Source organism: Epinephelus lanceolatus, chromosome 10 (assembly GCF_041903045.1).
Source record: "Epinephelus lanceolatus isolate andai-2023 chromosome 10, ASM4190304v1, whole genome shotgun sequence".
Taxonomy (NCBI): Eukaryota; Metazoa; Chordata; class Actinopteri; order Perciformes; family Serranidae; genus Epinephelus; species Epinephelus lanceolatus.
Genome location: NC_135743.1, coordinates 12,062,212 through 12,085,301, shown reverse-complemented (window position 1 = coordinate 12,085,301; position 23,090 = coordinate 12,062,212). Strand labels below are relative to the sequence as shown.

Sequence of the window (23,090 nt, the reverse complement as noted above, 5' to 3'; positions counted from 1 at the left end):
GCTTTAGCCTATGATTTTCCTGCAGTCTAACAACAATGATAATAATAATAATAACAATAATAATAGTAAGAATAAAAATAAGAATAAGGATATTTAATAATCAAGTAATCTGAATTAGATTGCTTTTAATTTCTTTTTCTAAATTTTTTTTTACGTTCCTTTTAATTTATATTTTGAATATGAATATGTATATCTATTTCTTATTTACATTTGTTCATGTTTTGTCACAAATGTACCGGTTTTATGTTCAATATTTTTTAAAAATTGAAGTAAAAAAAAATCTATATTGTCTGAAAAGTTAAAGTGTATTGTTATACAAAGTTATTGTAAAGTAGACTTTTTTATATGAAATATGGAGCTATTAATCATATTATTAATTGTAACAACAACAACAGTAATAATAATAATAACAATAATAATAACAATAAAATGGTAAAAATAAAAATAACAATGTATTGATTAACTAATCTATTTTAGATTTGATTTTTTAAATTTTCTAATAATAATAATAATTTAAATTAAAGAAATAAAAATCTATTTCCTATATTCATTTGTTTGTGTTCATGTCAGAGGAGCGCTCGCGCTGTAAATCATGCCCCGGAAGTAATCACTATCCCGGAAGTGTACCCCTGGCCGGACAGAGAGCAAGAAAGCGATGGCGGGGGACACCTCAACGGAGCTTCTTTTTTTAGATACGTTTAAGCACCAAAGTGCGGAGGTAATATTTCTGACACATTACCACCCTGTTGTATATTTACTTTGCAGCTGCATGCATTCAATACTTAAATCGGTTTTAATAAAGAGTTTTGGAGAATGATGCTAAACTTCCAAGCTAACGATGTCAACATGGCTAACATTAGCAGCAGTATAATGATTGTTATGACAACATTGCAACTCACAGCTTTTATTTCACTACAGTGTTGCCTAAATGTACAGCTAATGTTCCTGGAAATATTTGTCAAATGTATTTTCATCAACATTATCAGAGAACGACACTGAGCTGTTGTCTTTTGCATCCTTGCGCAGTTTGTTTGCTAGTTAGCTGAGTAGCTAATGCTAACTGTAAAGTCTTAACCTGGCGGTGTTTACCTCATAGCAGGCAGCCAAAGTGACCATTCTGGTCTTTATATTAAGTTGTGATTAGTATGGTAAGTGAAGACATTCTGTTATCTAAATGGTTGTATTAATTATGATGTTTAACGCACTGCAGTTAACCAACGTGGATGTGGTGCGGTTTCCTTGCGGGGTGCTAATCACAGAGGTGCGGGTCATTCCTCCAGGAATCAAAGCACACAGCAACTTGCCCGACAGCAGAGCATTTGGGTAAGAGTGACATGACACCCTCAAACACTCAGTGGCTGGCATACTGTACAGAAAGTCCACCTGGATAAAGCCATTGCAGTCTAATAAAGTAACTCTGCAATAAATCCTCCTTCATGAAGGTCATAATATACAGTTTTTGTTTAAACTGTTTTAGATAGTTGTTCATTCACCTCTATGCTCATTTGGTGCTGTCAAAGTATACAAGTTCTGTATTATGAGAGGTGTTTCAAATAATTTGTCCATCCCATCATAACAACAAGGGTGTACGCAATATTAGGTGGGTCAATGGGACACACCAATTGATACACCAGATCTGTATCACTGTTGAAGCAGATGCACACTCTATGAAGCACATGACCAATTTGCAGTAAACACAGTTTCTCTGTCATTGGCAAGGCAGACTATTTCACCAGATGCTTGAGGTAATTCTGGGTTTAACCTCACCATCATGAGCATCCTGATGGGGAACATCGCTGCACCAAACATGACTGCAACACCCTGCAAAGAGTGGCTTGTTTGGCTTAATGCACAATAGATTGTGCTCAGAAAGAGCTTCTACCCTGAGGCTCAAGGATGATAAATGAGGTCACTTCCTAACACTGACTCCCCCTCACCAGTCATACACATACAGTACAGGCCAAAAGTTTGGACACACCTTCTCATTCAATGCGTTTTCTTTATTTTCATGACTATTTACATTGTAGATTCTCACTGAAGGCATCAAAACTATGAATGAACACATGTGGAATTATGTACTTAACAAAAAAAGGTGAAATAACTGAAAACATGTTTTATATTCTAGTTTCTTCAAAATAGCCACCCTTTGCTCTGATTACTGCTTTGCACACTCTTGGCATTCTCTCCATGAGCTTCAAGAGGTAGTCACCTGAAATGGTTTTCCAACAGTCTTGAAGGAGTTCCCAGAGGTGTTTAGCACTTGTTGGCCCCTTTGCCTTCACTCTGCGGTCCAGCTCACCCCAAACCATCTCGATTGGGTTCAGGTCCGGTGACTGTGGAGGCCAGGTCATCTGCCGCAGCACTCCATCACTCTCCTTCTTGGTCAAATAGCCCTTACACAGCCTGGAGGTGTGTTTGGGGTCATTGTCCTGTTGAAAAATAAATGATGGTCCAACTAAACGCAAACCGGATGGGATGGCATGTCGCTGCAGGATGCTGTGGTAGCCATGCTGGTTCAGTGTGCCTTCAATTTTGAATAAATCCCCAACAGTGTCACCAGCAAAACACCCCCACACCATCACACCTCCTCCTCCATGCTTCACAGTGGGAACCAGGCATGTGGAATCCATCCGTTCACCTTTTCTGCGTCTCACAAAGACATGGCGGTTGGAACCAAAGATCTCAAATTTGGACTCATCAGACCAAAGCACAGATTTCCACTGGTCTAATGTCCATTCCTTGTGTTTCTTGGCCCAAACAAATCTCTTCTGCTTGTTGCCTCTCCTTAGCAGTGGTTTCCTAGCAGCTATTTGACCATGAAGGCCTGATCCGCGCAGTCTCCTCTTAACAGTTGTTCTAGAGATGGGTCTGCTGCTAGAACTCTGTGTGGCATTCATCTGGTCTCTGATCTGAGCTGCTGTTAACTTGCGATTTCTGAGGCTGGTGACTCGGATGAACTTATCCTCAGAAGCAGAGGTGACTCTTGGTCTTCCTTTCCTGGGTCGGTCCTCATGTGTGCCAGTTTGGTTGTAGCGCTTGATGGTTTTTGCGACTCCACTTGGGGACACATTTAAAGTTTTTGCAATTTTCCGGACTGACTGACCTTCATTTCTTAAAGTAATGATGGCCACTCGTTTTTCTTTAGTTAGCTGATTGGTTCTTGCCATAATATGAATTTTAACAGTTGTCCAATAGGGCTGTCGGCTGTGTATTAACCTGACTTCTGCACAACACAACTCATGGTCCCAACCCCATTGATAAAGCAAGAAATTCCACTAATTAACCCTGATAAGGCACACCTGTGAAGTGGAAACCATTTCAGGTGACTACCTCTTGAAGCTCATGGAGAGAATGCCAAGAGTGTGCAAAGCAGTAATCAGAGCAAAGGGTGGCTATTTTGAAGAAACTAGAATATAAAACATGTTTTCAGTTATTTCACCTTTTTTTGTTAAGTACATAACTCCACATGTGTTCATTCATAGTTTTGATGCCTTCAGTGAGAATCTACAATGTAAATAGTCATGAAAATAAAGAAAACGCATTGAATGAGAAGGTGTGTCCAAACTTTTGGCCTGTACTGTATATGTATTAGTATTCCTGTTTAATTTAAGCTCTTTTTAATAAACAAATTTTATAATTTACATGTGGCTAATAATATTTATATTGATATTAAAATTCAGCATTGCCACTATTGGTTTCATTCATTCATTCATGGTGCACTGCTGACTCTGTTTTTAGTGCTACAGCATTCCCTGACCACATGTTAACCTCACATTGAAATGATTTATACAATATGTGGTATGTAGATTGAAATTTGGGAAAAATAGAGCACTGGTATGATATTGATACTCTTCAGTATCAGCAGATACCCAGACTCCAGGTATCAGCACTGGATTGAGAGAGAAAAGAATTAGGAGGTTGCAGTAAATACTTAACCTCATTGCCACTGATGTGTCGCCTCTGGCGATGGTTGTTTGCTGCAGATACCTGAGCTGTATGTGTGTGCCTGTAAGAAAGTAGTTTGACATCCGAGCTCCATTGTTGTGTGGATCCTGGTTCCCGCAGAGCCTGTTGGGTAATGTGTGATGTAATTTAACTGAACGAATGCACACACCTGAGCAGATCGTAATGATTATATTGTTCAGTTTTTGATAACACTATCATAGAACTGTTCATTTAATTATGTGTTTATGAGTGAGGTCATAGTTCATAGTGGTGTTGTTCTGGACTGAATCATATTTGGAGGTTCTTCTAATGTTCTAGCCCATCATGTATGTAATGACAAAAATTAGAAACCCTCATCTGAATATAATGTAGTCCAGTACAACACCATATGACAACTTTCATTTTAAACATATTTAACGAGCATTTTTGATGGGAGCCTAAGACTTAAGACTGTCATTGCCAATGACTGATTCTCTTTAAAGGGCCGTGTCCACCAAAGCTTTTTGTTCTTGGTTGAAAATGCCAGGCACTCCTCAGGAATCACCCAGCTGGGTGTGCTTGAGAGCGCTTTGACGATGCCGTCTTACAGCAGAGATGCTTTGGTTTCATCTGGTTGCTATGATACAGAAATTCTGCGACAGTAAAAATGTATGAATGAATGGACGGCTAAAGCATGTAGGCAGAGATGACAGACCCGCCGGTCTATGTAGGCTCATGAGAGGAAATTTATGTAGCCTACAGTATGTTAACATATTTCTCTTCCATTGTTTTTGTTGTTTAGCACGAGTACATGTAAGATGTGACATTTGGTCTTTGTGGTATTTGTCCCTCCTCCACTGTGAATGAACAGCTGGGTCAAAAGTGACAGTGTGAAAATGACAAGTACAGCATTCTACCTGGCGCTGAGCATTTTTCAACTCTTGGTGCACAGGGGGAAAAACGGGCATCGCTCAACACAGAATTGACACTTAGCACCTTGTAGCGCCGCTGCTGTTTGTAGCATAGCATAAATATGTGGTGCTGTCATTGCAGAACTTTAAAATTTAAACCTTTAAACTATACCACAACAATAGACTTTTAATTCAGTTGACACATGTCAAACAGTATCAACAAAAACAGAACATTATAGACTTAAAAAAAGTTGAATTTATGGCAGAGCTGTTGTATTGAATTGGGATAGATTGTATAAATGTACCTAACAAAATGGCCGCTGAGTCTATACTGTCATATTGCCCACTCCTGTGTTGATGTATAATGTAATAATCAGTAAAACCTGCTGTATAGAACAGGACTGAATCAGGACCTGACTGCCATAGTAATGTGCATGTGTATGTTTCTGTGTTTCCAGGGAGACATCTCCTCACGCCTTCCAGTTGGAGCTGTTCTTTAATAATGTCACCAAACCCAACAACCCCGTGTTCCACAGACTGGGCAGGTCAGAATCACTCTCGTTTTGTTTTGGGTTTGCTCCGAGACTTTCCTTTATTTCTTCTTAACCTGGTCAAATCTCAAAAGTGCTTAAAATGCAGGTGTCTGTCTCACCTGTAGAACCAGTCATGGTAGCATCTGAGCCCTGTTCTCACAGGCTGGAGCGATGGGTGTGTTTATGTCTGTGCACCCACCCTTATTCAAGTCCCTTTGTTCCTATGCTGGCCAACTGGTCTGTCCAGAAACTCAACCCCACCCACACAGTAGCTGAAAGTGACGCAAAAACTAACAGGTGCCGATGGAATAGATGAATAGTGGAATGATTGAGTCCAACCTTTTTATTGCACTGTCATAACAACTGAAGTGTGCACAGCAGCAGCACAGCGTGAACTTGTATTTAGAGTCTTCCGTTGTGTAAGGATTGTTTAAAACTGTAAATACGACGCACCCGAGTTATTATCTCTGCTGGGAAAGTTTGGAGTAGATCTTTTACCTGTCTGTTTGCTATTAAAGTATCTTCTAAATGTCAAAGACAAATTTTACCGACATGTCTTTGACACAAGAATCCTTTTGTCAGCTGAGGTGATAATCAGGATCTGGGTGATCCAGATAACCCCGATAATACTGTTTTTTACAGATGAGTTTTTCATGACATTTTGCCTTTTTGTGACATGAAATATGACAGTATAGGTGTGTTATCTACCATGTTGCAAAGCCTCCTGGTCCTGATTGCACCCAATCCATGACAGTTACATGATGTTTGATTAGGACTAGTGGCTCCCAACCTTTTGATTTGTGACCCAATAAAACTCAGATATGTCTGCTTGGGACCATTTGCATTCTGCCAGTGCAATGTGACCAGTTCAATGTAACACTGAATCTTTCCTCTCAGATTATTTTATCTGAATAATTTTTAGAGGTTCCACTGCTGGCAAAATGGTCTTAAATAAAATAAGGCTGTCTATGCAGTAAAAAGATGCAAATTCTATAAAAATTGGTGCTACGTGACCAGAGAAAACAGAGAAAAAGAGCTGTGGCATTTGCTTTTGCTCAAGAGGTAGAAAATGCTCAAATACCAGAATGTACTGTGCCGCACCGGCCCAATTAATGCTCCTGCTGGTAGGTGACTTAGTACGAGTTGCCCGTCCAAAAAAGAAAGTGTTGGCTGGCTGGTAACGAATGATCTTGAATTACGGTCAAACACTAAGCTAAAACGTGTTTCTTAAATCAAACAGGCAACACAGTAACTGAATCTGATTGAAATTTGATCAGCATTGCTTAGTTTTACTGTTTGATCTCAGTTTTATAATCCAGGAAAACCATATGGCGCCCACTTCCTGTTGATGGGATGTGGGTTAAACAGAGTGTTGAAATATGTGCAAAGCACCAGAGGCTCCACAGTATGATGTCACGATAATTAAGTCAGGATACAGTATTATGTTTTGCGTTATGCTGAGTATTGCGATAATGTATATTTCGATATGTTGTGATTTATTACCTTTTGTCAAATGCAAATTATGGCCTAGTGGTAGAGTGTCCGCCCTGAGACTTGGAGGTCGTGGGTTCGATCCCCGGCCGGGTCATACCAAAGACTATAAAAATGGGACCCATTGCCTCCCTGCTTGGCACTCAGCATCAGGGGCTGGAATTGGGGAGTTATATCACCACATGACTCCCGAGCGCGGCACCGCTGTTGTTCACCAATGGGTCAAATGCGGAGAACAAATTTCACACGCTCAGATGTGTGACAATGAGTGAGACTTTGACTTAAAGCAGCACCTGTTTTATCTAACAAGGTAAAGTTTCAGTCTGTTCATCTCACTTCAGCCATTTTTATTACAGCAAAATGTATCTCGTTGACTAAAAAAAGAAACTAATTTTATTATTCTAGAAGGCAGAAATGTTTATTTTGTACATGCAATATAAATAAGTTTTACAATAACAAATATCCATACTTGGCATCCATGGTTGATACAATATTGCCACGTAACATACATACACATAAACAGCAGTAAAAGAACAAGGTGCTTGTAAGTCACAAGAAAAGACTAAATTAGAAGGGGAAAAACATAATTCTGCTCAAAGTATCTGCAGGTCTTTAAGTGTCTTGAAACACATTATATTCAGCTTCCTCTAAAAGTTTTAAATTTACCATAGTGAAACCTGAATAAGCCATTTCTCTTTAAAGGTTATGCTCTTTATTGGCCATTGGGCAATACAGAGCGGAGGAGAAAAAGATAAGGATGTACGGCATGATGACGGAGTGGTTTTCAGACATAATTACAAAGCAATTTTGTGCTGTTTGGAAAGAGGTTTATCTAGGACTTAACAGATTGCTGCTTAGCTTTGTTGCATTCGCACGCTATTTTTCTACACTAAAATCTCTAATATGATGAGCAAACATACACAAGTTCAAGAATCATTCAGCCTTGGTGTATATTTGAGCTGATGTTTTAATCTGCCCTGTCTTTCTCTCTGCCCTCAGTCTGGAATATGATGAGAACAAGTCCATCGTGTTCAGACCCAGTGGAAAGGTAAATAATAATAATAATCCACAAATAAGATCATTGGGTTTTTTTTATGTTGTTTTGTGAATAATTAAATGGGGTTTGTGCGTTCAGGTGAACACTGACGGCCTGGTACTACGTGGCTGGTACACCAGTCTGACGATAGCAGTGTACGGGACAGCAGAGCGCTCACATGGACATGACCAAGCCTCGCCCCCTCCTCCTCCACCCCCACCCCCTCAACAGCCAAGTGGGCCCAAGCGGATCATTAAACAAGGTGCGCATCATTAAAACGAAACTGGCGAATTTGCTCTCCTTCACACCCACCTCTTGAAACTGAAACATCCAGTGACCAGGTTATCTCCTTTTTTCCATCACTTGCTTATTATACTGTCAATCTATTGTACGGTTTGTTTTCTTAGAGTGGGAAAAAGATGACCAGTACAATGGCAGCCCACCCAGACCAGCACCCAGAGGGCCCCGTACTCCTCCTGGGCCTCCGCCCCCAGATGATGATGATGAAGAGCAGGTCCCAGTGACAGGTGAGAACTGCAGATCTGTACTCTGCTGTCACATACTGTTCTCAAGATACTGGAACTTCTAACTTTGATACAATGCCTTGAAAAAATGTCGATATTCAATACCATTATCAGTACCAATTTACATTGAGGGCATAAAATTTACAGTTTTTATTAAACAATACATATAAAAAAGGTTTTAGCATGACGATGGCGACTCTTGTTGTCTTTGTTAGTAGCAGAGAACAGCGAAGTGACTGTAGAGCCTATGACAGGGCTGCAGCTAACACCCTTCATTACTCCGGCTTTTTTTTTTTATTCAGAACCAAACACATTTTCAGATGATGATGATTTCAGATAGCCTTACGGCATCCTAGAGGCAAAAGTGTGACATCTAATACAACAGTGTCCAATCCAATACATACATGTCGGGCAGCGTTTCTAAGCAATAACAATGCAATAACCTCGTAACAACAGTCATTTAACGTCCCTGTTATGTGGCAGTTAATCTCAGAGGGTTGCCAGTGTTTTCACCATCAGTTACACTGATGCAATCACAGCAGGCCTCTAGCTCAGTGGAATAAGAAGATGAACACACAGAGGTGAACCTTGCTCGTCCTGTATTTTTCACAGTAACCTTATCATTGCATGGTGATTCAGTTGTAATAGGGCTTTTCCATTGGCACTTTTGGCTGCGCTGAGTTTGCCTTCTAGACACACCAAGTCGTGCCCGAGATGGACCATCTCCCGAGTCGGGGCCAAAAGAATACCATACCACCTCCAAGTGGGTAGCAGTGATGTCCCATCGACTGTAGCTCCCCGATAATCCCCCATTCTCCCCCTTAAACAACCGTGGGTTGCAGATGCGCCTTATTTCTCTGCGGGAGACCAGACAGAAAGATGTTTTAAAAGTCTTTGTGTTTTTAGCTCTGAGTACTGCGTCCCTGTTTGTACTTTAGACATCTGCTTTATTTTACTGTTTGATGCTCGCTTTCAGCTGTACAGGAGTCATGTAACTTACTGCGGATGAAAACATTTCCTTAGGTTGCTGCTTCACAATAAAAGCTTTAAATGTGAAATAACAGGACTTTTATTTTGAAAAATATAAAAGAAGTAGAATGTGTTTGTCATGAAATTAGCCAGACTTTGTTACCAGGTATTCCTCAATAAAAACAAGCAACTGCAGGGAGGAAGAGTACAAGCAGAAACAGAAGAGTTGCAGACCACAGGCTCTCACTGCACCTCTGCAAATAGCTCACCTACTGCAGGTGAACTTATTTTACCTGCTGTGCTGTGTGATGGAAAAACACTCGAAGCCAAATAACGACCTTAAAGCTGTGGATCAGCCTGCTGCTTTAAAATGTCATGGACACACGACAAGCGCGTTATCAGTTGAAGACACACCTTCAAGCAGGTAGCCGGAGATGCAAATCCCTGCCGTGTTTTAAGTGTATTTGAAAACTAAGTGTTCTTGTACAAGTGAAGGGCACATAATGTTCATGATAATGCGTTCCTGAGCAAGTCTCTGCATGCTGATTCTCACAATGTACTGAAATGAATGAAAAGCAGTGGCTGCCTGTCAGTCGCTAAAACATATATGAAAAGTGTTATCCTTCTGACAGTGGTTGACATTAATGTACAGCAAAAGCATTGTGTAAGAACATCCAAAATGGCAGGTATGATCCTTAAGCTGTTTTGCCTAAGTAGGCCTCTTCTTGTGTAGATAAATGTATAGTTTGCATGTTTATGTGTGCCCTGTGGGGATGCTCGCCTAACATTGTGCCCTACGGTCTGTCTTGTGACATTTACAGTGGGCGTGGTCAAAGAGGAGCCGTGTGAGGGCCGTGACGACTACCTGGAGGCCGTGTCTCCTGAAAGATCACTGCCAGCTGATGAAACATACTCAGATGCTGAACAAGAGGAAGAAGGCGATGAGGAGGAGGATGAGGAGGAGCAAGAGGAGGAAGAAGATGCGCGAACTGAGGGGAGCATTCCCGAAGAGGAGGAAGAAGAGGAGGAGGAAGATGAGGGTGAGGACGAGGAAGAGGAGATGGAGGAAGGTAGGGGAGTTAATTTGTGAGAGTAGGATAGTCTGCAATCCCAAATGGATGCCCGGCCCTGAACCCCTTGGTACTGCAAACTCGTCAGACTCCCCCGGGGGCCACAGGAGCAGGGTCCATTTGGGACTGAGTGACAGTTGGAGAGAGTGTGTGCTGTGGCATGCTGCCTCCATCTACAACCGCCAGGCGCTGCAAACTCTCAACTAGCCTTTCTCCCAAGCTGCTTTGAAGGCTTATGATCAACATGCATAAGCTGTCATGTGGAGATCATTGTCACAGCCATGGCTGATGCTTGTGCTGTAGTCACATCCTGCATGTCAAACTAACCCAGCATGTTTGCAGTGAGGCACCGTGTGTGAGTAGGTTTGTCTGTGTATGATTTTGTGAATGATCAAGGGAATATGTAGAAGTTGCTGGCCTCCCCATTTTCATTCGTTTTTTTTTCACACACATATTTTAACAATGGTTGAACGATTCAAACATTAACTTTTGTCAAATTTCTCTCTCTTTCATCCCTCCCAATCTTCCAGGTGATGACGGCTATGAGCAGATTTCCAGCGATGAGGATGATCTGGATAACGGTAGCTTCAAGTTGCCCACATTTGACATGGACTACACTCCTGAGGACCTGGCATCTGTCCCACCAGTCCAGTATGACCCATATGAGCGAGAACTCAGGCCCCTGCTCTACTTCACTCCTCCATACAAGACTCGCTTTGATACCCAGTTTGAGAAGGCCAGTGTGGAGGAACCCAGAGACCCTGGTGGAACAGAAGAACCAGCAGGTGGAGAGGAAGCTGAGGCTGTTGCCCAGCTTAAAGAGCTCCTAGCTAGTATTGGAGATGACAGAGATGCTCGCTGGGTCACTGCTCTGGAGGAGGCACCTGCACTACTGGCCAAAGGGCTGGCTTATTTAGTCAAACAAGGAGAGAGTGAGATGGAGGAACCCCTCGGAGTTTTAGTCCAATGGGCGCTCCAAGCTCTGAGCATGGAGATTGCTCTCACACAACCCATTGCTCTTAACCTCAGACAGTTGAAAGCTGGTGCCAAGCTAGCTTCACAGCTTGCAGAGTGCCCACAGGGCCTCACAGTGCTGCTGCGAGAAGGGGCCCTGGGTGTGCTGCTGGAGCTGATCCAAGCCGACCATGTCTCCTCTACACTGAAGCTGAGTATCCTGAAAGCGCTTGGTGCTCTGACCAGCGCTCCTGCTGGTGCAGAGGCTTTCCTGCATGCAGGAGAATCAGAGAAGAGTGGCTATCAGGTTAGCATCATAAAGTATACAAACTTTCAAATGTTCTTTCTGTCAACACACTATTGCTACATTTATGCCCACTTTTTACATTTACAGAACACCCTTAGAAACACTCACTACTTGAACAACATGGTGAATTTTTGCCTCATTACTATCTGACACTAAGCTGTATGTCCTTTATAGCGTTTAGTCCAGCTGTTCCTGCGTGAAGAGACAGTGAGGGTCATTACAGCTGGCAACGCCATATTACAGAAAAGCCACATGTATGAGGTACTGGTCGACCTGCAGCGTGCAGCAGCAGCACTGAGTGAACCACAGCAGGTAGACACACACACACACACACACACACACACACACACACACACACACACACACACATATGTTACTAACTTCAAAGACTTCAAAGTGCATTTTTCATGATAATCGTTGACTGACTGTCAATCTCAGGAGGAGATGGAAGAGGCTGAGAGCCCCATGGAGGAGGAACCATCCATCAACTCCTCCCCTGTGAGCGAGGCAGAGCTTGATAGGCTGGCGGGAGTTTTGGAAGAGTTACATCACCTGTTAGAAACAGCCCCTCACTGCATGGTGCAGCCACCTGGGAAAGCCTTTCCGACGACTGCAAGAGTAACAGGACCCCAGGAGAGGGACGATCCATACCCAACTCTGTATAGGTACACATTTAAACACACGTTACCTCAAACCTCACACAGTCCAGACACTCAGATATAAAGTTATATGTGGTTGTGAGTCTTTGATTGGATTTGTTATTATGCACTTCTCAGGTATATGCATGCGTGCCATTTCCTGGAGAGCACAGCAGCGGTGTTGTCAGCGGCTGCAGCAGCCGGTCACCTCGGTGTCACCCAAGCTGTTAGAGAGCTCCTACGTTTCCTGTCGCTCACCCAGTCAGGCCTGCTCTTCCTTCTCGCCCAGCCCACTCCCGCAAATCTGCTACTGCGTCTCCTGGCATCAATGGCAGAAGCTGAGAGCGAGGAGACCACCATTACAGGGGGCGAGGGGGGTGTCACAGGGCCAGGGTTTGGTGAAGAGGGCTTCGGCGTGTGGCTAATGCAGGCGCTGCATGCTCTGCAGGGCGTGTCAGAGCTCATGAGCCATGTGGCCATGGGAGGAGACGGAGGAGCTGGGCTAGAGGAAGGTGACAACCCGGAGGTACTGGGCATGCTCCATGCGCTCTACCTGATGACCTTCACACAGACTGGTCGCAGTGCTGTGGCCCATGTTTTCAGCTTGGATAACAACCTGTCGTGTCTGGTCACACTGCTTCAGCACCACAGCAAGGACGGACAGGGGTACAGCAGCCGTCTTCTCCTTCTCTGCGTGTCTCTTTCTGTATGATTTGGTTTTATTTCAGGCACCTGTGCAGTGATTTCTGGGTATGTTTTCACTTTTTTGTCTTCTTCTCTTGTAGTGAGGCCAAAGCTCGCAAAGCAGTGACATATAACTACGCCTGCATGCTGGTGTTACTAGTGGTACAGACCTCTAATGAACTGCGGATGATGGAACAATTTGCTGCCCCACTACTCACCATAGCCAAGGCTGATGACCTAAATGCCAAGTTGCAGGGTAAATATTACTTATAAATTATATCCAGCCAGTATGTCGGGTCATTCATGCACTTGGATGGGGAAGCCTGAAGGGACAACCTTTATTTATCAAGGTATATTGAACTCCCAGGTTCAGACAAGGTCACAAATGAACTGTCAGACATGTCTATAAAACAAATGTTTGTTTAACAAGAACTAGATGCATACAAACTTGTCAAAATTATAATCCAAACACATCAAATGGCATTGACATCTAAAGTATCTTTTGTTTTCTTCCTTGATGTTTTGTTGCCAGTTTGGTCTTATATGCAGCTAGTTGGTGGCAACAATATCTGATGAGCAAGTAAAGTAAGCAAGCGCTAGCAGTTTGCTTATCCACAGATACCTGCGACGAGCATGTTTAATAATGTATGGCTGTATCGCACTATAAGCCCACCCATTTCAAACTACTTAAAGTCATGGAAATCGGATTAAACATAATGTAAAATGAATGGAAATGTTTTGAAAAATCATGGGTAAAATATATGTGGGAACCCTGTAAATTATCATGCCATATGTTAGACTTGTTGGTAGGTGTGTTTTTGTTTTTTATTGTTAATATTTTGTTCTTTCTCTGTGCTTCAGAGCTCAGCAAATGGCTGGAGCCTCTGGAAAAAGTCCGCTTTGAGATTGGCAGCATTCCCACCCTCATAGACTACATCAAACAGGTACGGATCTGTCCCTCACGATGTGCACTGCTGAAGTAAAGCAATATTTCACTACATTTTCATTTTCATTAACTGTGTGAGCTTTCATCTCTTTATATCACCCCGCAGACACTCCTAATAACTTCTGAGTCCTGTTAATGCATTGAGTGATAAATCTCTTCAGTTGGAGCTGGTTGTGTTTGGGCAGCTGCCAATGATTTGTCGATAACATTTAATTCAGTGAATCCATTCACTCTTTTAGTGAAGAAATCAAGATCTCTCACCCTACCCTATTCCACCGGGACTCTGAGAGTACAGTTTTTTATTTTAAGTTACACACTCAACTATATGTTTTTCATCTAATTTTGTAGCGTTAAGCCGTCAGATAAACACTTTATCTCCTTGGAATGTCACCGACAAGTCTGAACTGCTCACACATGTAACTGCACTATAGCATGTTTGAGTCAAGGCTGTATGCAAATATCAGCACTATGTTTCATTTTAAACATGTGTCCTCTCTTGACTTCAGAATGTGGAAAATGTTTTGACCGCTGAGGGAGCTGGACTGGTCACTGCTCTCAGGGTCCTTTGTCACATTGCCTCCGCTCCACCTGCTGTAGAGGGTAAATACACTAAACATGATTTTTGTTTAATTTTTTGAATATTAAAGGTCCAGTGTGTAGGATTTAGGGGGCTCTATTGGCAGAAATGGAATATAATATAAGAAGTATGTTTTCTTTAGTGTATAATCACCTGAAAATAAGAACTGTTGTGTTTTTGTTACCTTAGAATGAGTCATTTATATCTACATAGGGAGCAAGTTCCGTCCACATGGTCCATCTTATTGCACTGCCATTTTTCTACAGTAGCCCAAACCAAACACTGTCTCTAGATAGGGCCATTTTGGTTTTACATTGGCCACCATAGTTAGCAGCCCCTCTGCAATTAGCAGCGACAGAACACCATTTTTAAACATGAAATTGTCTTATTCAGTGTATTTACAGCTTTAAATCATCTGGAGTCTCATTTATAAACACTGCGTATGCACAAAGCGAGGCCTCAAAGAGGCGTACGCCACCTCCCACGCAAAAGTTGTGATTTATAAAAACAGAATTGATGGGAGAAACTTTGACCCATGCTTAGGAACATTTTGGAGATGGGAAATTGGTGACGCAGATGGTGAGGTGGAAGCCTGATTGTAAAAATTGTTGGATATCTTTCGGCGCACACCATTTTTGGCTTTTGCCTTTAAGTACATTTTTAGTATGGATCCTACGCATTGTTTTATAAATGAGACCCCTGGTCTGTTTGTTTTTGGGAGGAGGACACCTCTGTGAATAATTTGGCTCCCCATGAAACACCTCTTGAACGTCTGGATCTTAAGTTATCAGAGAGAAAAATTGAGCACAGACTAGCAGGTGCAGGTAGCCTGCCTGGGACGAGCTGAACTGTGTTGGAGAATCACTTATTTTTAGGGTGAAACTGCTTTATTCACTGTCTTTACCGGGGGTCTCGTTTATAAAACAGTGGGTAGGACCCAGAGTAAACATGTACGTACAGACAAAGCCTAAAATGGCATGCAGCAAAAATATCTAGCAGTTTCTACAATCAGGCTTCCACCTCACCATCTGTGTCCCCAATTTCCTTTCTCAAAAATGTTGGTAAGCATGGGTCAAAGTTTCTCCCAATCTGCAGTCCTCGCTGCTAAATGTCACTAAATCCTACACACTGTTCCTGTAGAGGTGTCCTTTTGTGTGTAATTCACCAAAGCACATTGTGTGTAACAAACCTGTTTAATAGATTTCCTGTCTCATAAAACATTTGAGAAGACGATTTATAAGTATTTTAAATCTTGCATTGTTTATATCCACAATTACAAGCTTGCAGATGTCCTCCTCCCTGCTTTTGCTGGCACATTGCTGTATTTCATAGTGTTATCACCACCTGTAGATCAATGGAATAGCAGGAGACCATTAGCAAGAATCTGTGCTCATAGTTACAAGTGGTCAAAAACTCCACAGGGTACCTTTAAGCTGTAAAACTGGTTACCGTGTTTGTTAATGTCGGCTGTTATAGAAGTGGGAGCTGTTGTTCAATATTGGACACGTTCATCACAGTGTCTTCTTTCTACAGGTCAGCAGAGGGATCTTAAGTGGAGTCTTGCAGGGGTCCAACTGTTCTCTGGCGAGGGTCTGGATACGTGTGTGCGTGTCCTACAGAAGCTGTGCAGCGTGTTGCTGCAGCCATGGCGTGTACACGGACACATGGGCCCCACGCCCCAGCGCTGCATGATCCTCAGTATATGTATCAGCACACTGCGGTTGCTGCGCACCATGCTGATGGAGCTGCTGCGCGGGGGAGCTTTCCAATTCAGGGACACGCGTGTGGCCAGCGTGTTGGTGTCGCTCCACATGATAGTGTGCTCCATCCCCGCTTCTGGACGTCTAGACGGAGAGGAGACAAGAGTGCAGGCACTTATCGTTGATGTACTGCTCACCTTCACGCAGGGTGTCAATGAAGAGGTGTGTGAATGAGCAAGAAAGTAGGCATGTTTGTTAAGGCCAAGAAATATTGTGCACAAAGTGTTATTAGTCATCATTATTCTGAGTCTATGTGTGTGTGTGTGTGTGTGTGTGTGTGTGTGTGTTTTGGTGCAGGTGACTCATACAGAGGAGACTCTGGCCAGCAACACTTGGTCTCTGATGCTAAAGGAGGTTTTGAGCTCACTGCTAAAAGCTCCTGAAGGTCTGTTCTCTGGTCTGACGTTGCTGTCTGAACTCCTGCCTCTTCCACTGCCAATGCAGAGCACTCAGGTAACTGTCTATCCTACTGGTCACCCATCTGTCCTGTACTTCCCTTCACCCTCTGATGATTACAAATTATCAACACACTCGTGTTAATAGACCTTAAATTGGCTCCATAGGTGATATCAGTCCAAGATGTGGCCGTAGCCTTAAACACAAGGAAGCTGTGGAGCATGCACATACGGGCGCAGTGGAAAGTGTTTTCCGAAGCGTTGAGGTGTGTATGTGCCACCAGCTGCCCTCCTCTCCTGGCCATGCTGAGGAGAATGTGTGTTCAGCTGGCAGACCTGTCTTCACCCACTGCGACACTCATCATGAAGATGCCGCTGGAGCTGCTGCTGGAGGAGCTGCAGCCGTGAGTGAAAAAACACACACACTCAGTTGTTTGTGTGTATGCTGTGAATTGTGTTTTAAGTGTATGCAATGTGCTAACTGCAGGGCGGAGGGGAAAGGCATGTGCTGGGGCCAGGTCCTGCGTCTGCTTTCCTTGATGGACGCTCTGGTGTCACAGAAATCTTGTAAGAGCGCAGCACTGCACCTGCTGTCCGGGTCTGTGTCCGGGGATGAACAGCTGGCCGATCTGTTCCCCTTGCTGCTGTCTCTGTTGGTTCCTCCAGCTGACCACTCCTTACAGCAGCAGCAGCAGTGCAGCGAAATAGTCGGGACAATATTACAGTCACTGTGTGACCAGGTAAGTAGTACAGTGCAGGAATTCTCAACCTTTTATGACTTGAAGGGAAAGTTTGGATCTTTTCAAGTGGGTTTGTATGAGGTACTTATCCAAAGTCAGTGTATTACCTACAGTAGATGTCAGTCGGCAGGCCTCCAGTGTGGAGAAGCCAGACATGGACGCTAAGAAATGTACTGCTATGGACAGGGCAGCAATGTAACATATTTTAGCCACCTAAAAATATCAGTATCAGTTTAAGTGTCACTGTTTTTATAATATTTTTCACAACAATTTCCATTGGGGAACTAAAGCCCATATATCACTGTCTTCAAAGCCAGACTCCATCGAGAAAAACAGTGATTTAACATTGCTGAACATGGGAGCTGCTGGTCTTCTGCTGCCTCAATCAATTAGTATGTGGTATTGTGTGACTTTGGAGTTTTAAATGGTTAATTTGGATTCACCAAAGTCACACAGCAACACTAACTAGCTAGATCCCATGTTCAGGAAGCCAAGATTGGTGTTTTTGTCAATGGAGTCTGGAGCAAGAGCATAGATGGGGGACTGAGGCTGTTAATGGCGTCCCTGCCAGAACAGGCTGTCTGATGGGAAGGTAAAGAGGTGAAAATACTCTCAATATATTATACACTTAAATTGGGTTTATAGAATTTTATAGGTTGGACTTGTTGGCCAAAACAGGTTTTGTCGCTGCCCCTGTCCACAGCTGTACATTGCGTAGCTTCCGTGTTAGTTCTCCTGGCGCTTCTCCAAACTAGATGTGTGCCAACCACCAATACCCTCTACTGTAGGTAGTACACCAACTATGGATAAGTAGCCCACACAATCCCACCCCAATAGATCCAAACTATACCTTTCGAACTCACTTCTGTTAAAAATGTCCAAGTGCCTCAAAAAACATACATGAAAAAAGAAGAAGAATAAACAGCTCTAAATATGTGTTGTTTCTAAAATAAATTAGGACTCCAAATTGAATGCATTCAGGGTCATATTTCCTCACCACTCACTTTTAATCCATTTCATGTCACTTCATCTGAGGGAACATTAGCAAGCCGACAGTGGCAAAACATGTTTGTCCCTACCACACAATGTGTAGTGATTAACAGGGTGACATTCAAACGTAACTTGTCATTGAAATTCTGTATTTTAATTTGCTGTTGATTATTTATGTGAATTCCCAAGTACATATGAAAATAACTAGCATAGTGAATTACCAGCATTTTTAATCTTATCTAACCAATTGGCAGTACCTCCATGCACCACTAGGTGGCACTCTGAGGCCCAGAACCACTGATATATTTCTTATAGCGGCAAACGAGGTAAAGGACACAGCCTAAAAAATATGAATTTCCATTTTCACCAGGACATTTCTCTGGTGGTTTCTCCACCTGGTGAGACCTGTGTGTCAGAGGCCGAGCAGCTGGCCAATGCACTCCCAGGGCGAGAGATGATGACATCAGTGTGCAACGCCTTGTTGGAGGTTTTGGGGAATTCAGAGAGCAGTGTTCCACTCCTCCTCACCTGTATCAGGACTCTGACATTCCTCACTGAACACGACTATGGACTCTTCCACCTCAAAGTGTAAATGCTCTCTTTCTGTCTCTTGGCATTACGACTGCCTCCCTTTATGATCAGTTCTCCTTCTCCTGTCGGCCTTTTCTTTATCAAACAAGACATTGATGCCTCTTTATCTTTGTTTCAGTGGTCTGAAGAAACATGGTGGTGGTCTGTACACGCTGTTGAAGAGGTTGGTGTTTGCCTTCAACAAGGACTCAGCAGATCTGCTCTCAGCTCTGCTTGACTTCCTCAGACAGATCGTCAACACAGAAACAATGGTCAGTACCTGGTTTTATAGCTACTTCACATTTCACACGGAAGTTAATGCTATGTGTACTGAGAGCGTACATGCTGTCAAAGTAATTGTAGAAATCATAAAATGTTTGTTGGAAGCAGTTTAAACTTGGACATTTGCGACCACTTCAAGTATGAATTCCCAAGCATGTGGGAGGTGCATCTGAATTGCTAATTATGCAAGACTCCTCTTGCCGAGTTGCACATATTATGTGATAGTTGGATTTTATTGTTGTCTGTGTTATAATCCAGTGTGTAGATGAGGCCCAGGGGTCTGGCGAGGAGTCGGCGTTCATTTCTCCACGGTTGCTGTCAGGCTGCGAGATGAAAGGACTACTGCAGTGGGAGGACTCTGACTCCCATCCGCTCCCTACTTTAGAGAAACAGATTACGGTACAAATTTTGCACACCTGTGTATAGTTTTTGCACAGTTAGGGATGATGCTGCCTTGGCATTTAACTGACTCTGTAACTCTGTGCCTGCAGAAACTGTGTAAGGAGGATGATTCACTGGAGACAATGTTGGAGACTGTGATTGTTCTGAGGCAGACACTGGAAACGGCCACAGATGCACCTCCTGCAGTTGAAACTGAGCCCATTCTGCCACCACCGGAGACGCTCGCGGCTCAGTTTAATCACAGGTACGGACCCTGGATGATACAAGATGACTTAGATCAAGATTTTTTTTGTCTTCATTCAATCACCAATCACAAGGAGGTAGTTATTAAAATGACAACATGGTATCAACATGACGTGTATACGCAACAGCTTCCTCCTCAACTAAAACTAAACCTTTTACAAATGATGTACTAAAATGGACTCATGCATTGCTTTTGTGGAAAGTGAAAGGAAACACTGGATGTGACAATAAGTACATCATGCCTCTGTGCTTTGTTATCTGTAGGACAGTGTTCATTCTGTCTGAAACTCTGGATGAGCAGCTGAAGACTCTGTGGTTCTCTCCCTTCCAAACTGATGACATCGAAGCAGATCTCGATATGGTTAGTGTGTATGTGTACATGCGCCTGCAGAACACTCTGGCATGTGGTTGTCATTTTTGTGCCAGAGAAACAAAAAATAACTAAACTGTTTTAAAGTCATTCAGTCCATCATTACACTATCTTTGAATGAGCAATTCAGTCATATAAATGTATGAAGCAACCTTTAATATAACTGAAAAGCATCTTTTTTTGAAAATGAAAAAATAATTGCTTCAAAAGTCTTCCATTAGTTGTTAGTTCTGGCCATTTTCCACAGGAATCCCATGACCCACGCGTTTCCAAAAAATATGTCAGCCTGTAGTCTTTATATTAATGGACACTTTGTCAATAATTGTGACTTTGTCTGTGGGGCAGGTGAAGGTGGATCTGGTGGGTCTGGCTCAGGAGTGTTGTCCAGAACTGGACCTGAAGGCAGAACTGGAGCGCTCCTTCCTGTCCGAGCCCTCCTCTCCTGGTCACACTAAGGCTCCAAAAGGCTTCCGACTGGGCAAACACAAGCACGAGACCTTCATTACATCAAGGTACACTAGCAGTGTTTGGTTGCATTTTAAATTTGTCATATTTGTTCTGTTAGTCTTTGCAGAGAACTTTGACCTTGATTCTTTTTTAAATCAACTGACTGAATGTCATCTCCTTTTCGTCTCTGCAGCGGTAAATCAGACTACATTGAGCCTGCAAAGAGAGCCCACATCATGGCTGCACCTCGTGGCCGCGGAGGTCGAGGAGGGTTTGGACAGAATCTCAACCGACCCCACGATATCTTTCGCCAGCGCAAACAGAACACCTCCCGTCCTCCCAGTATGCACGTGGATGATTTTGTGGCGGCGGAGTTTAAAGACATTACAACTCCCCTTGGACTTTTGCCTCCCAAACGGCCCCCAAAGAACTCCCCCAAACCCCCCACCAGAGGACTGTTCACTGGCAACAGAGGCAGAGGCACCTTCCACAGCCAGACACGATTTTTCACTCCACCACAACCCAAAGGTGTACTGCTCTCCGGTAGGTACAGAGACACACACAGCTGATTTTGATAAAAACCTGTGTTTATGATCTGCTCAATCAGTGTAGTTAAAGGACTTGAAGCCTCAGCTCAGCTCAGATTTTGATGCTGACAGATACTGATCTTTCATAATGCAACTCATTTGTGTGACAGCGCCGTGGGTAATGGCACAAAAACTCGTACTGATGCACGGCAGCAGGAGAAAGCGGACACATTTCAGCCCTGGACTCATTATGCTGTACTGAACTGATGCAGCATGTTAAGGAAAGCCAAGGGCTGAAATGTGTCCACTTTCCCCTGCTGCCATGCATCATTGAAAGTATTACATAATTGTTTGTAAGTGCTGACGACATCATGTGTGATTTTTGGGTAGGCACCCACCGTATTCACTTTTTGACAAACCATTGACATACTGGTCAGTAATTAGTGGTAGTTTTGAATTTGGCCATACTGCAGGTCAGAGCCGTTTTTGGCCAGTAGAGGGAGCTAAATCCTCTGTATTGGTTCTGTAGGTAACTACACACGCAGAGAAGGAGGCCGTGGTTCATCATGGAGTGGCCAAGTTCCAGCTGTCACTCACAGAGGAACCTACAGCGAACCTCGCGGAGGCCAGAGCAACTTCACACGTGGACCGCTGCCCTCCAGACAACCCCCAGCAAGTATGAAGCCTCCACCCACACACACACGGAACTTTATTTTGCACTTTAAATCTCTAAACACTGAACTCAAAATGTCCTCTTCTCTGTTGCCAGGCGCATATAGGCTGGCTCCACGGGACCGAGCCCCGCGGGGAAGAGGAGGCGCTGGACTGTCATGGCTCAGCGGGGGAGGAGGGGGCGGCAGTGCTGGAGGAGGCGGTGGGGGAGGTGGAGGAGGCAGAGGATCTCAGGGGAGCAAATTCAGTGGTGGTGGGGGAGGGAGCGGAGGTGGCAGGGGCAGACACGTTCGCTCCTTCACCAGGTGAATTCACCTGGGCAATGACTGCAGCCTTTCATGGCAACGCACGGACCAATCAGGATATTAAATATACTGTCTCCATGGAAACGTGGTGGGATGATGTTGTCGCGACGACGTACAGACCCTGTGTTGATGTTTTATGTTTTGTTATCATGAGTTGTATTCAGAGAATAAAGGTCATAGTAACTGAGCAGACGCTTTTGTTTTAAAGCACACGTCAGATGTGTTTTAGCAAACAAGCTTTTCTCAGAGCGCTCATCACCTTTATCATACTTAAAAAGTTAAAGGACAGTTAACGTCTCCCTGTCAGCCGTTTAAAAGTGATAATGGACACCTTGTAGGGCATTATCCCTTACTTATTAAGAGTAATGGAATGGAAATGGACTGATTAAAATATAATGGATGCATTTTATATCAAGTTTGGGCGGCTGCACAAAGTGTTTCTTTTTTAAATTGTTATTTTTATGGCTTTTTTGGCTTTTATTAGACAGGACAGGCTGAGCATGAAAGGGTGAGAGAGATGGGATGGCATGCAGCAAAGGGCTGCAGGTTGGAATCAAACCCATGGCCGCTGTGGCAAGGACACGGCCCCCGCACATAGGGCGCCCACTCCACCAGGTGAGCTAGAGGACGTCCCACGAAGTGTTTCTGAGGGCTGCCATTGGTCCACAGGTTATCCTTTGTGTAACTGTGCTTTAGACTCAAAATCCCTCAAAAGATTACACACTAAGTCAAGACACATTTCTCAATGTTTTAGGTTAGCTTAGACTTTAAAAAGAAATTAGATGTTCTTGTGTCACCGAGTTATTGCAGGACTCTCAAAAAA

At 43.4% G+C, this 23,090-nt stretch overlaps 1 protein-coding gene across 2 annotated transcripts; it reads left to right on the top strand.

Moving 5' to 3' along the window:
* Positions 1 to 611: 611 nt before the first annotated feature.
* On the top strand, positions 612 to 22,451 carry virma (vir like m6A methyltransferase associated). Of its 2 annotated transcripts, none has more exons than XM_033640569.2 (27): positions 612 to 718; positions 1,211 to 1,323; positions 5,294 to 5,380; positions 7,859 to 7,907; positions 7,995 to 8,157; positions 8,303 to 8,422; positions 10,210 to 10,428; positions 10,989 to 11,719; positions 11,894 to 12,031; positions 12,158 to 12,384; positions 12,496 to 13,023; positions 13,143 to 13,297; positions 13,903 to 13,985; positions 14,494 to 14,587; positions 16,098 to 16,486; positions 16,622 to 16,777; positions 16,888 to 17,123; positions 17,207 to 17,459; positions 18,820 to 19,037; positions 19,159 to 19,291; positions 19,560 to 19,700; positions 19,793 to 19,947; positions 20,211 to 20,307; positions 20,662 to 20,828; positions 20,957 to 21,306; positions 21,820 to 21,966; positions 22,060 to 22,451. In XM_033640569.2, the coding sequence occupies exons 1-27, from the start codon at positions 656 to 658 to the stop codon at positions 22,269 to 22,271; spliced, it is 5,424 nt and encodes a 1,807-aa protein (XP_033496460.1). In that variant the 5' UTR covers positions 612 to 655; the 3' UTR covers positions 22,272 to 22,451. The 2 variants fall into 2 exon arrangements, with proteins under 2 accessions (XP_033496460.1, XP_033496458.1); XM_033640567.2 differs by having other exon boundaries at positions 10,210 to 10,458.
* Positions 22,452 to 23,090: the final 639 nt, after the last annotated feature.